At 36.9% G+C, this 15,010-nt stretch overlaps 1 protein-coding gene across 1 annotated transcript; it reads left to right on the top strand.

The window, feature by feature from the left end:
• Window positions 1-689: 689 nt before the first annotated feature.
• LOC131145020 (mitochondrial uncoupling protein 3) lies at window positions 690-14,439 on the top strand. Its single transcript, XM_058094047.1, has 2 exons — window positions 690-1,473; window positions 13,500-14,439. Exons 1-2 carry the CDS (start codon window positions 1,093-1,095, stop codon window positions 14,040-14,042), a joined length of 924 nt encoding a protein of 307 aa, XP_057950030.1. The 5' UTR covers window positions 690-1,092; the 3' UTR covers window positions 14,043-14,439.
• The last annotated feature ends 571 nt before the right edge of the window (window positions 14,440-15,010 follow it).

The following is a 15,010-nucleotide window of genomic DNA, read 5'->3' as shown; positions in this document are numbered from 1 at the left end:
TACCCCTCCCTTATCTTATCTTCAATCAGTGTTATGTTTAGTTTATTGCATATATATGCTTGTTGTTTAATTTATCTTTTAATGTTTTACCACTCATCCATTTTAACGTTCGCATTTTAACATTTTTTTATTTTTTGAGATATTGTTTATTAATTGTTTAATATTTTAAACCATAAAACATAGCTAACCTTACGATTGTCTTGTAGAACTTTCTTTTTAATTTGAAGGGTACTCTACAATCACAATATGGTTTATGTATTTCATCTTCTTCAATTTTCTTTCCCATATGCATAACAAACCATGTCATCGCGAGCTCATGTCATTCAACATTTTTCTTACACAATAGATCCAAGATATTAAAATCTATAAGCTTTATTAATTTCTTGATTATCAAGTTTAGTTTTCTCCTCACTACTCCTCTTTACATTATTAAAATTGCATTTCATATGTTGGTTTTTATTTCAACTAATCCTAATATCTTATTCTTAACAAGGAATAGCCCCATATCGATATGAGAAATTTACTTCAAACAAGTGGACTCATGCCTTACGAGAAAGTGAGAGCAAGTAATCTCGTCATCTCGTGCAAATGAGGGGCAATAGGTAGAGGCGGATAAAGCACATTTTTTTGGGTCATTTAGTATGGGTGAAATTGCTTTATAAAAGATTTTTATTTAAATTTTAATGGCTGTTAAATATTTCCCCTCTCCCTTATTGTTTTCTCTTCCTTCTCCTTTATTCCTTTGGAACCCTAAACATCGTCCCTATTGTCTTTTCTAATCTTCATATTGTAAACACATAGGTGATAAGCTTCTTTAATTTAGGGATGCTGCCATCAATATTTGAGGAGCTTTAGATTTGTTTAGGCTTGAAAGAAAATATAGCATAAATTTGAGTTTATACCAAAAGTTACACAACTGAAAATCTAAATCCTTTCCAAACACTGCCTAGCAAAATTTTGATAGTCCCTGAACTATAATTTTATTTTATTACTGTGAACTCAATGAAGAAAAAAGTAGTGGCAAAAGATCCCCTTCGTCCCTGAGCACTGAGCGGAGCTCAGGGTGCTGATGATCGCTCTGCAATCTGCTCCATGAGACCCAAACGAGAGCACAATGAGAGAACTCGCACGAAGATCGCCCTAACCTCGCTCTCCGCCATGGTTGCTGAGACCGCCACCTTCCCCATAGACATCACCAAGACGCGTCTTCAGCTCCACGGCCAGACTTCCCTTTCCTCTTCTCCCCGGCCCTCTGGCACCTCGGCTTTCCGAGTGGTCTCCAACATTGTTCGCAACGAAGGGCCTCTCGGCCTCTACAAGGGCCTCTCGCCGGCTATTCTCCGGCATCTCTTCTACACGCCAATTCGAATCGTCGGCTACGAGCACTTGAGGCACGCCGCGGGGCGGAGTGACCGTCCTCTTTCTCTCTCCGGCAAGGCACTTGTTGGAGGAATCTCTGGAGTCATCGCGCAGGTAACTTTCTTTCGGAGATTATTCTCTGCACATGCATATGCGTGTCTCTTAAAAGATTGTGCATGTTGTTGTTGGACAGAAGAACCGTTATTAAAATCAGTGATAGAAGAATCTTTTATCGGTTTAGAGACTAGAGGGTTTGTATTGGCAATGGCAAATGCTACTTTTGGATACACAAGATTGCAGTACTGTGAGCAATTCTAATACGATGTCACGGCTTTAAACTGAATAGCAGCTGAGTTTCAAGCATTTGGGAAAAGGCAAGAAGGGAGAAATTGAAGAATTCGGGAGAGTTAGGATAGATTAAAGAGCAAGAAATGAGGGAGAATTCTTGAATTACATTGTTCTCCATATCATCACAGTTACTTTTATAGTTATTTTTGATAACAAAACTATTATTAATACAACAACAACCGCAAACCAAGCCTTTTGAGTCCCAGTAGGTGAGGTCGGCTGCATGAATCCTTTTCTGCCAATTTACACAGAACTGTTTCTTCAATAATAATAATAATAACAATTTCAAGAAAAGGAGTATATGGAATGGTGTCCGCCATTAAGGTATAGAAAAATTACATTAGTGCTACCTTCCAGTTCCAATCCCTTATCCTTCTTCCACTCCCTTTAAATATCAGACAGCGACAAACACTCCAAACCCACAAAAGAATGCGCCCGAAAAAAAGCAAAAAAGTAACTTGCCACCCGATATTGAAGAAGAAGATGAGCATGACTCTCTTGTCTCATGGCACAGCAGACGAACATCTGGACCGAGAGCTTTATGAGGTCTCCTTATTTGTAGCAAGTCATTTGTATTAGTCCTAATAAGAACAAGAAACCAGATCTTAAAAGGAATTTTTTGCTTTCCAAATAGCTTTGTTGAAATGCAGAAGGGCCAGGTTTGAAGATTTTACAAGATAATAAAGAAAAACCTCAAATAGCAATCTCTGAGGAATCCCCAACCTAAAGCCTAAAATCCCCTCCCCCTCTTCAAAGTATGAAAAAAATCCAGCGCGCCCAATAATGAGTTAAGCTTATCAACCTCTTAGAAAAATAGAAAGTTGAAATTGGTGCATTATGAATAGAAGAAAGTCCAAACAAATGCGGGACCAACAGCTCCAACTATGTCTAACCCACCCAAATTCCTCAAAACTGATTTCTACTGCCATAAGCCACTTTAAGATGAGTAATAGGAACAAGAAGACAAGCTACCTGCAGACTTCCAGGGGCTTACACGGATAATGTTGCCACTCCCCTTGGTATGCCACCCATCGTTGATGAATTCCATACTTGCTCTTAATAGCTTGATGCTGTAAGGAATTAGGCTCTAATGGAAACCTCCATAACCATTTAGCAAATGAAGAGATGTTCTTAGAAAGTTAGAAACCATACGCCTCAGTCCCCACTCAGATTTAAGATTTCTAACCACCGCCCTACTAACAAGGTGATCCTTGTTATCCTCCCCAAGACAAGACCACAAGAAATCTCTCATAATTTTTTACAAGATCCCAGCCACTCTAGTAGGAATTCTGTAAAGGGATAAAAGCACTAGTGAGAGTGATCCTACTCCCCAATGAAAGGTGAGCCCTCTTGCAACCTTCTAATCTCCTTTCTATTCTTTCATTCATTGGACCCCAAAAATGTCTGTTATAATGAATCATCCCTCCTCTTCCTAACAGAACAGAATCGACAGAATTCTACTACAACTGCCAATACCAGAAGTAACTATCAATACCAGAATTATTAATGATACTAACTTGCTAATAATTATAACAATTCATTCATACAAAAAAAAAAGAAAAGAAAAGAAAAGAAAATAACCTTATCCTCAAGAAACTGTGGAAACACTCACTTTCAATTCATCAAACAATTGCCATGTGGATTTTGTTGGAGAAGTATTTGCCCAATGGACTGACACCTTAGTTGCAGAAGTAAATCTCCTTTTCACAATTATTTTTCTAGAATTGTTGCTGGTTGGTGAGCAGGATGAGAATTAAGAAAAGGTGTGAGGGAAACAAGTATGTGTGAGCTCCTATAGTTTTTTTCATTTGAGAAACATGGAATGTAGAATAGATTTGAGCTTTTGTGGGTAAGCCTAGCTTTGGTGCAAACACTCCTATCTTGTTAGTATTCTGAAAGGGGCTGCAGATCATTGGAGCCAGCTTTTGATTATTCCATTGGATCAAGGGATGTGCTTGTAAGGTTGTAACTTCAGATACACTCAATCGCCAATTGAAAATTCCCTTTCACTTCTATGCTTGTTTGCCATTTCATTTGTCCTATATTTAGCCTTGCCCAAACGAGGTTCTGAAAATTGTTGTTACTTGCTCTCTTATCTTGTATATAGCTGTCAATAGCTGCTATAAAAGAACTCTTAGGAAAATAAGAAATGTGTAATGGAGGAGGGTACTCATAGAATGCTTCAAATGGTGTAATTTGATGGCAGTGTGGTAATTGCTATTATACCAATCTTTTGTTAGGGATGACCACTTAAACCAAGCAATAGCTGCATCTCCTACAAGGCACCTTAAGTAGCATTCCAATCATCTCAACCTCTAATTTATCCATTTGTTTGAGGATATGTAGAAGAAAACTGTAAAGAATTCCCCTGCAATCTGAATAATTCTTTCTGAAAAAATTTTTTCCCGAAAATTTGATCCCTATCAGTGGTTATAGAGTTAGGAAGACCAGGCACTTTGTAAGTATTATTTAAGAATGCTTGAGTAGCTATTACAGCAGTGTAACAGTGTGCCAAAGCCATAAAATGCCAATATTGGCTAAATTTGTCCACTACCACCAGAATAACCTCTTTGCCTTAAGATTTTGGAAAATCTTCTATAAAATCTATGGTTATTTAAAAAATATATTGTTGTAGTGGTACAGGTAATGGTTGTAGGTACCATGATGAAGCCACAATTTCTGATTTATTTTGCTGGCATATTCCACATTCTTCACCATACCCTTCCAACAAAACAAAACATCAAATTTTTTTTTTTCTTTGTAGTAGGTTGAATTACTGCATCTGCCTGCATTCTACTGTTACCGAATTTAGTAATTTACTGGAATAAGCCAATAAGTTCCTTTCTCAATTCAGCATCTTGCCTAACTGCCAACTTCCGTCTTTTTTCTTTATGGACCTTCAGAAGATGAGGATTCCTCTAAATTGATAAATTATATGTTGTAATTGTGCATCAGCTTTTGCGCCACTCTACATTTTCTGAACTATGTTAGTTGAGCTTGTAGTTAAAACCAGAGAATTAAGTCCTGAACCATCCCCAGGCCACAAGGTTCCCCTCTTTGTGGGAGTAGGGGGGGAAGGGTTGTCAGACTCGTCACAGTGTAAGTAGCCTTACTCCTACATTTTAGGCAGATAAGCTGCTTCCTTGGACCCAATCCTATGACCAACCAGTCATAAAGAAGCAACTGTTGATCCAAGGCTTGCTCTCCAAGTCCTGAACCATGTATATCTAAATAGAGCATCTGCAACCCAATCCTCTTCCTCTTTTTTATGAAAAAATATTGTACTTATAGTTCATTAATTTTTCTATCCAAATAAATTGGCTTGGTGTGGAAACCTTCTGCTCAATAAGTATGTTAAGCTTTGATGATGAGTCTTAATTGCGTGTCTACCTTCTGAGATAAGGCTCCCAATTCTTGACTGTAAACAAGATTGAAAACATTTCCTTCTCATTTATTGATGCGTAGAGACAATGTCTTGCTTATGAAAGCACTTAGATGGGCTTGCTGCTTGAGAACTGCCCGATACCTGTACCATTAGCTTCTGTTTCCACTTCAAAATTTTTAATGAAATCTGGCGAAGCAAAAAACTGGGTAGAACTCACTACCAACTCTGCTGTTTCAAAAGCAACTGTAGCTTCCTCATTCCATTCTAAAGCATTCCTCTTTGATTTTTCAGTGAGTGGTTTGCTTATTTTTCCAGCCTTTAATAAACCTCATGTAATATCTAGCAAGTAACTGTTTGATTGTCATAGGAATAGGCAACTGTTGTGTTTTTTGTATTTTCTTGGTCAGTTAACACTTTCACTACAGATAAAGTGACCCAATTCCTCTATCCTAGAACCTCCAAAACACATTTTCTTTTGCAATTAGTGAATGCTCCTTCAACACTCGTAAAGTTGTACTCAAGTGCACAATATGTTGCCTAAGATTCCTATTGTAAACTAAGATGTCATCAAAGAAATACAAATATGAACTTCCTCAAATAATGCTTGAAAATACGAGTCATAAGACTTTGAAATGTGGAGGGTGCATTGGCTAAGCCAAAGGACATTACCAAAAGTTTACAATGACCCTCATTTGTCCTAAAAGCTGTTGTGAATATATCCAAAGGATGCATTCCTACTGGCCTCATATCTATTTTGAAAAATATACTTGAACCATGCACTTCATTTACCAATATTCTTCTATAACAAGAATAGAAAACTTACTTTTGATTTTAGTTTTGTTGAGATCTTTGTAATACATTAAAGTACGTTCTTTACCATTAAGTACAAGTAATATCATGATTTAGATTTATGAGCAAGTTAAAGTTAGTGAAAGCCAATTTGAAAGTACGGAAGAAGGACATTTTAGGGACCTTAAAGATCAAAAGAATGCGATATTTAACGAAATTGAAGAATTGGATAAGGGGGAGTGAGGTTTGGCTGATGTGGAGGAAAGGATTAGGAGGGATTGCCTTAGTGATGATTTGGATTTGATCTTGTTTCGGGAGGGCATTAGTTGGAGACAAAAGTCTAGGGTCAAGCGGTGTAAGGAGGGGTATTGTAACACCAAATTATTTCATAGGGCGGCTAATGGGAGGAGGAGGAATTTTATTGAAGAACTGGAGCTAGATTTGGGAATAGATCACCAATTTTTATAGAAGCTGTTATATTGAGATCTCTGAGCATAGACTGGTCCTTGAGGGGTTTGATTGGTGTCTTATTAGTGAGAATTGTGCTAGTTGGTTGGAGAGATCTTTTGGTATTGACGAGGTGAAAGGGGTGGAGTTTGATATGGAGAGAGATAAGGCTCTAGGCCTGATGGTTTTACCATGATTTTATTTCAGGAGAGCTGTGAGGTAATTAAAAATGATATTATGGAGTTCTTTCAAGAGTTTCACCATTAGGGGGTGGTGGGGAAGAGTGGTTATTTTATTTTGGTCGAAGGTCTATCCAAAAGGTTGCAGGAGGCTTTAGGGGGGACAATTACTTTGGAGCAATATGCTTTCATTAAGGATAGGCAAATTTTAGATATTGTTTGATCGCTAATGAAGTGGTGGAGGATGTGAGGAGGAAGGGAGGGAGTGAGTCTTATTTGAGCTGGATTTTGAAAAGGCTTATAACATGGTGAGTTGGAATTTTTTAGACCATGTAATGGACAAAAAGGGTCTGAGGAATTTTGGGATGGTGGATTCAAGGTTGTTTCTTCGGTAACCATGTTAATTGTGAATCAGCAGCTGAGAGATTGGTTTAAGGTTTCGCCAGGGTTGAAACCAAGTGATCCTCTGTCTCCTTTCCTATTTACTATTGTAGTGAATGTGCTGATCTGGATGCTCGGGGTCTTAATGTGATTCAGGGGCTTAAGGTTGGTAAGGAGAGATTGTTGTTTCTCACCATCAATTTGCAAATGATACCTTTTTGTTTCTTGAGGAAAATGCTGTGAAAAATATTTTCAAGAGTGGGGTTGTGGGTATCAATTTGGGTGAGGGTTATTTAGAGACTTTTGCTAATTTAGCGCATTGTAGTATTTTGGATTGGCTTTTTACTTACTTGAGTCTCCCTCTAGGTGGCAATCCTAATTCCTCTTCTTTTTGGGAACTAGTGGTGGTGAGAGTGGGTTGTAGATTGGAAGAGAACTTATTTATCTTTAGGGGATCGTATTACTCTTATTAGTGTTGTTCAGTCCAACATTCCCATTTATTTTCTTTCCCTTTTTAGAACTTCAACTAGGGTGGCTCTAGCCTTGGAGAGAATTATGAGAGATTTTTTGTGACCAGGTGTTGGGGATGAAACGAAAGATCATCTAGTTTGTTGGGAGAAGATGAAAAGACCTAAGTCAGAAGTGGGTTTGGGTCTTGGGATTTGGTGTTTAAAAATATCTCCTTAGTGGATAAATAGATTTGGATGTTCCCTTTTGGAGGTTGACTCTTTATGGCACATGGTTAATAGAGGCAATTATGGTATGCACATGAATGGGTGGGATGCTAGGGGTGGTGGTATAGGTTCTTATGCCAATCATTGGAAATTTTTTTTCTTTGGTAGCTGAGTTCATTTTCTCTCTTACGTGTTATTGTATTGGAATTGAGAAGCATATTTGTTTCTAGGAAGATGTTTGGGTGGGTGCAGTGTCTTTAGAATCTCTGTTCCCTCATCTTTCCAGATTGCCCCTCTTTCATAATGCTTCGATTAATTCTTTCTATTTGTTTGAAAGGGGATCTCTTTCTTAGGATTTTCGGTTCTTTAGAAATCTCAATTGGGGAGAGGTTGAGGATATAACTTTGTTGCTGGCATTGTTGCATATGCTGGATTCTTTTGTTCTTCGAACGGGTGGTGATTTGAGGATTTAGATTGGGATTCTTCTAGCTTGTTTTCTACTAAATCTTTTCTTAGTTTTCTCGCCCAGTTAATGAAAAGGCCAAATCCGTTTTCTTTTCCCTTGACTTTATTTAGAAGCCCAATGTTTCTTGTAAGGTCAGGGTGTTTATGTGGACTCTAATAGGTTTAATATTAATGATTTGTTGCAACTGAGGAGACCTTACAAGGCCATATGTATGAATATTTGTGTTTTATGTTTGGAAGCTAGTTAGACCAGTGATAATTTGTTTCTACGTTGTAGGGTGGCTAGGCATCTTTGGTTTTTCTTTTCCCAGTTTTTGAGGAGGCTTTGGTGCTTCCCGAGAATTTTGATGTTTTCCTTATGGTGCGGTACAAAAAAGGGTTTGGGAGGAGCAACAAGGGAAAAATTTTATGGAGATTTGCAGTGTTTGGCATTTTCTGGACTTTGTGGATTGGAAGAAATGCAAGGATCTTCAATGGCAAAATAAATTCTGTGCTCCTTTGGGATAAAGTTTCTTTCCGGGATTTTTGGATCTTTCTTTGAGTTTCTTTCAAGGAATGTTGTCATTGGATCTCCAAAGGGATTGGAGAGGGGTTTTGATGTAATTTTTTTTTTTGTTTCTTCACTTACCTTTGTTTTCTTTTTTGTGTTAGGAGAATTTCTTATCCTCCTTTCTGTGTAATTCCTTCTCCTTTTCTTTCATATATTTTCTTTTTTCTATTAAAAAAAAAAAGTATTCTGAGGGCATAAATGATCCTTAGCTCTCGAATTTTGCAAAAGATCTCTCATTTTGTGCCATGGTCCTACTGGACTGAGCCTTCATTTCAAAAATCATACCTTCTAGTTTCTTGAAGTCTTGAGAATTGTGCCAAGATCAAACTCTGGTACCAATTTTTATGTTTTAATGGCTTTTTAACTGAATAGCTGATAGAGTTTCAAGCATTTGGTAATTGGGGAGAAGGGTAGAAGTAAAGGAGAAATTGAAGAATTCAGGAGAACTAGTAGAGATCAGAGAAGAATTCAGAAAAGCAACGGAGAACTCTTGAATTGCATTCATTTTCATAGTATGCTCATCAATGAACGGTGACATTAGTTATTACAATAAAATCATCCCTTTCATTCGTAACGTAACAGAATTCTAATTACTGTTAACTGTCAATTCGAGAATTGATAACATAACAGACTTGCTTACAACTATGCACATCAATGACAGCGAGATTTATAGTTATTACAATGAATCATCCCTTCCCTTCATAATATAACAAAATTAACAGAATTCTAATTACTGTAATTGCCAATTCCAGAATAACTAACTGATGCTGACTGACTTGCCAACAACTATAACAGTATGTTCATATAATTGATATCAAATTTTTTCATTTGGGTATTGGGTTATTCCCTAGAAAAAAAATAATACTTTGAAAATTATCTGGGGGAAATAAGTGTAATGAAATCACTAGAATTTGGGCTTGAATCAAGCTGGATAAAATAATATTCAACCCAAGCGTCGAGATAGGTTTTGTCAGGACTGGTTGAGGAAAAAGCAATGCTTGTTAGGAATAGAAGATAATTTGCCATCGCTGGTATTATCGAATACTTATTGACTTGATCGTCTGACCAACTCGGAAATGTTTAATCAGTGTTGATTCTGGCATTATGGTATATAATAGTTTGTAATTTTGGTTCTGGGCCTTCTGTTAGTAAATTTGAGGAACTACTAGAGAGTAAGTTGCAAATTTTTAGGTAACTGCATACAAACAGAGGTTTATTCAGTTTGCAGCCTTGAACATTGGTGGAATGTATTGAAATCCCAAACTCATTATATGAAAAATAAGTCAAGCATAGCAATACATCTATCTCGTCATTGTGTTTTATTGGATATCAGGATTTGCGATCAACCTTGGAAATGCTCCAATGTTCGAGCTGATTTATGGCCTATCTTGCAAGGCTTGAGGCTTGCTAAGGGGTTGGGGATTGGGATGATTAATGGTGATGTTCTGGACATCCATCTGATTTTTGGTCTTATCCAAAAATGCAGGCAACTCATTCAGTCTCCAACATATTTTCAGAGAGGGCAACAAATGTGTAGACTGGGTAGCTGCTCTAGGCCTCAAGTACAGCTTGGTCCCTCAATTTTGAGTTCTCCCCCTTATCGAATTAGTTTTTTACTTCAACTTTATTGAATGTGCATTTTGGTCATGCTGTGTTCTGCCTTAGTTTGTTTCTGTTAAAGCATGATATACATTGTTGGCCCACAACCTAACAGCTTAAGCTTTTAGGTAAAGTGGTAATCTAACATGGTATCAGAGGTGGTTACCAGGAGGTCTTGGATTCTAATCTTGTTGCACACATTTATTGTGTGGTATTTAAAAAATTATTATATTCCCTATAATGGGTGATATTATCGTGTCTTCATCTCTCCACGTGCTGTCTAGCTGCATGTGTGGGGGAGTGTTGAAGCTTGATATGCATTGTTGGCCCACAACCTAACAGCTTAAGATTTTAGGTAAAGTGATAATCTAACAGTTTCTTTAGGTCTTTGACCTCCCATATTAACACCCCCTAGAAAAAGGAAAAAGAAAAAACGATATGAACGCCATTCCTTGACATGTCTTCAATGCTTGTATTGTAGGTCGTGGTCTATCAAATCACTTTTTAGAAGACGTTGTAGAGCGCATTACCATATGCAGTATATGATTATTTGATAATAGAAGAAAGTATATTAGATAGGAAGAAAAGAAGGTACTATGTGCGGGACAAGGAGTCCACCAAATATACTGAAAAGACCATATGTATATATAATTGTACTACTCAAATCATCACATGGGATATTTTTGTCATGTTTGATGACTAAATTGGACAGCCAAATGGCAGCACATCCCATTTTGTGATGGCAGAATTCTAAAGGAACCTGATGAACCATTTTTTACAGCCTTATACAACCTGGACTTCATCCAGAGGGATTTGACTAGGTGACCTAGGTGTATTCTCCACTACTAACCTTGCTTATTGAAGAAAAGATAAGAATTGCATTAGTTTTTGCTGCTGCAGGCTGCTGGATTTCTCCTCTCCTATCTGTATCTGTGCCTAGCAATATCGTGTAGCCACCCTACTGTTCCTAATGTTCCTATGTTAGTGTAGAAGATTGATGAGGATCAATGATATGGTGGTCCCAATTTAGAGACCACTATATTGAATGAAGTCTATGAAGGCAGCCATTCAATATTCATGAAATTCACTGAATGGTCTAAAATTAAAATTTTATGAAATTTGTAAAGTGATATTATGCATTCTTTTGGTTACTATCAAGTAAATTATAGCCTTCAAATGAGGTTTTGAGATTGTCAGTGCTGACGTCACATGGTTAGTAATCAATGCAGGCAAGTTTTACAGAATCAGTTTAGAAATTTCTAACCTGTGTTGACTAACTTTCAGTCCCTTCAACTATTTATTTTCATGTTGAGACTCATTTAGTAATTCATCAAGCATAAAAGAAGGGCTCTTAACTCTTTTGACAATTTTTGTTAAGAAAAACACCTGACAACTGATGCAGCTATGGTCAACTTAGTGTTTATCTATACAATCTTCGCCTTTAACCCAAAAGAAATCTATTCAAGAACATGTTGGATTCTTACTTTTTTCACTGTTCATATTTTATATTAAACTGGCATACTTGAGAATTATAGTGCTAAAGATGCCTGTTTAAAACTGCTAAAGAATATGACATAAATGGCAATTTATTCGATGACATTTCCATTCTCAACTTTTCTCCCAATTGATAATGAAAAGAAATAGAAATTGAGGGTTGTTTTAGACACATGATTCCTTGAATTACAATTGATTAGTGCATCAGAAAGATACATGGTTTGCTCCATGTGAAGGGGAAAATGAACTGTCTAGTTTATGAGAAATCCACGACTGCTGATCATTTTCCCATATTTTATATGATTGAGATAAATTTGGTGGTTAGGCTTCTTGTTTAATGGCCATCTTTATTTTTCTGAATTATTTCCGTAATTATTTGTTATTATTATTTATTTCATTGAAATTCTGGATTTTTTTTTTTTATCAATCATTAAGTAACTGAAGTGTTATTATGGGTTTTGGTCATGCTTCTGTGCCTTGAGCATTTGCATGCATCTCAATTTTTTTTACATAAAAAAAATCCATTAATAACAGATCAAAATACAGGAGGCGGATAAGATATCCTCCATGAACTAACTAATTACAAAATGCTGCCCTCCAATCTCTTTGAAGATCAGAGACAGCAATATTCTCCCAAAAATTTGAAAAGAAAAATTGATCCTATCACACAGCTGGGCAGGAGAGGCTGATTGAGCTTGAATATCTGTGCATTCCTCTCAATCCAGTGTCCAGAATATCACATGCACTGCACATAACCAAAAAGCCCTCCTACTCTTCCCAAAACCTTGATATCTGATAAGTAAAACATGGTACAGATTTTGCAGAGCCAACAGGAGAAAAGAGCCTCTCAAAGATTCTTCGTGACCCAACAATGAAGGGAAAGATGCGCACTAGTCTCATTGGCTCACAGATCAACATACAAATATATTGGTTGAGAGCTTTATTGGCCACCTTATAACAAGTCATACGTATTCCTGTTAAGAGATAAGAGTCTAAGTGAAAGCCTGCACCAAAAAAGGAACCTTAGCCTTCCAAACAACTTGATACTTAGGAAAAGGACAAGGGGTTGCAGGTCTTGAAAGATGAAAAAAGAAAGATCTAGAAGAAAAGGAACCTGATGAATCCCCTCGACAACTGGCCCAAACCTGAGCATATGAGGAATGAAAGAATCCAACACACTCAACAAAGAAGTAAGTTGGTCAACCTCTCTCCTGCTGTGACTCCTAAGAAGTGGAAATCCAGGAAAGAGAGTCTCCTCACTTGTAGGCTACTTGCTCATGCCCTGTTTTTCAGATTTTTTCCCCTTACAAGAATACTCACTTTGGGAGAAGACCACAATTAAAGAATTTTCCTGTCATTCGGTTTGGGCTGACACACGTGCAAGAGGAAGGTGACACCTCCTGTTTATTTGGTTCCAATGGAGGATGTCCATTGGGTGAAAGATCAACCTGATTCAGCCGAGACAACTGGCCTCTCTTTTTATTGATAATTAGCATGTTTTTGCTTCCCAAAAGAATAAAATATTTAAGAAACGTCAACTCAAAAAGTGTATTATGTGATGATGTCTCATTGAGTTATTGACAATGGATTTGCTTACCTTTTCTCTTGCCTTTTGGACATGTAAATAAACCTCAAATAATTCATATCACGTTGGTTAGTGTTTAACCATGTGCATTTAAATCTCTGATTGGTGAGCCAGCCCAACAATCATTTTCCTGAAACCATCTTTACTCTCAGTCTTTCAGCTCTTTTTCTTTGAAGTTATGTACTTTTATTTCTTTTTCATGAGTATCAATTTTGTCCTTAACTGTACTAGATTACTAGTGCAGGTAGTGGCTAGCCCTGCTGATCTTGTTAAGGTCAGGATGCAAGCAGATGGTCGTATGGTGAGCCAAGGTCTCCAACCCAGGTACACAGGGGCTTTTGATGCTTTGAACAAGATTATACATACAGAAGGATTTGGAGGGCTGTGGAAAGGTGTTTTCCCAAATGTCCAACGAGCATTTTTAGTGAACATGGGAGAGTTAGCCTGCTATGATTATGCAAAACATTTCGTTATCCAGAAACAGATTGCTGGTGATAACATTTACGCTCACACCATAGCCTCTATAATGTCTGGTCTTTCAGCAACTGCTTTGAGTTGTCCAGCTGATGTAGTTAAGACAAGAATGATGAATCAAGCAGCGGGTGAGGAAGCTAAGCTTATGTATAAGAACTCTTACGACTGTCTGGTGAAAACTTTGAGATTTGAAGGATTAAGGGCACTGTGGAAGGGGTTCTTCCCTACATGGGCAAGGCTTGGTCCTTGGCAATTTGTTTTCTGGGTCTCGTACGAGAAATTTAGACTTGTTGCAGGGCTCTCGTCCTTTTGATGAACTTGCAATTCTCTTTCAAGGAAAGGCATTTATTATTTATCCGTCCAAGTCTCAAATTCAAGTGAGCAGTTTTCTCTCAGGATTGATTGTTCAAGTACCAGCATCAGCAACTTCTTTCAATTCTAATATTATTGTTCTTATTATTGTTGATGCGTACTGACTAGAAGAAAACAGTGATATATTGATGGCGATTAATTCTGAGCATCTTAAAAAATTTATGAGTTATTATTTGTTACCATTGGATAAACCACAGGTATTGTACTTCAATTTATTGTAAACCAGATTGGTTTATTCTTTGGTTGTAGGAAGGCATTTCCACATCCCAAGTATCTTGTGAAGTTCTATTCATAAAAATGCTGTTTTATGGAAATAGCAGAGTTTAATAGATTTTAAATGTGGGTCTTTTCTTAGTACTTGTTATTTTTCTTTACCTTTGCAATGTGCTAGGTTTGAACTAACTTTATATGTTTCATGGTGTATGCTATTTGCACTTTACAGATGATATTGTCTTTATTAATGAGATTAAGGATGGAGTAGAATCTAATTTAGAACTATAGAGAAGGATGTAGACATTTGGGATAAGTAGAAATAAGACTGAATGTATGAAATGTAATTTCAACCATGATTGGAAAAATGATTAAACTTAATGGTCAATAACTTAATCACACTGATAGATTTTGATACCTTAAACCTATTATGCAAGTTGTAGGAGAAATTGAAGAAAATGTATATATAGAGTTAAAACAGGTTGAATAAAAGTTTTTGGGCATGTCAAAAATGATTGTAGGATACTATTAAAATGAAAAGGAAAATTTTAGAAGGTGACTATAAGAGTAATTATGCGATATGGATTAGAATGTTGGGTAACTAAAAAATAATATGTCCAAGAAGTAAAAAATTGCTGAAATAAGAATACTAAGGTGGATGAGTGCTATAACATTAAAAATTAAATTGAGAAATAAAAT

Source organism: Malania oleifera, chromosome 12, assembly GCF_029873635.1.
Source record: "Malania oleifera isolate guangnan ecotype guangnan chromosome 12, ASM2987363v1, whole genome shotgun sequence".
Lineage (NCBI taxonomy): Eukaryota > Viridiplantae > Streptophyta > Magnoliopsida > Santalales > Ximeniaceae > Malania > Malania oleifera.
Note: the sequence above shows the minus strand (reverse complement) of the source record. Positions and strands in the feature narration are given on the sequence as shown.

Bases quoted from the DNA above. Each gene is read 5' to 3' on its own strand.
- LOC131145020 (XM_058094047.1), top strand. From the start codon at position 1,093: ATGAGACCCAAACGAGAGCACAATGAGAGAACTCGCACGAAGATCGCC. The intron at 1,474-13,499 runs GTAACTTTCTTT...TTACTAGTGCAG, and splicing joins TCTCTGGAGTCATCGCGCAG to GTAGTGGCTAGCCCTGCTGA.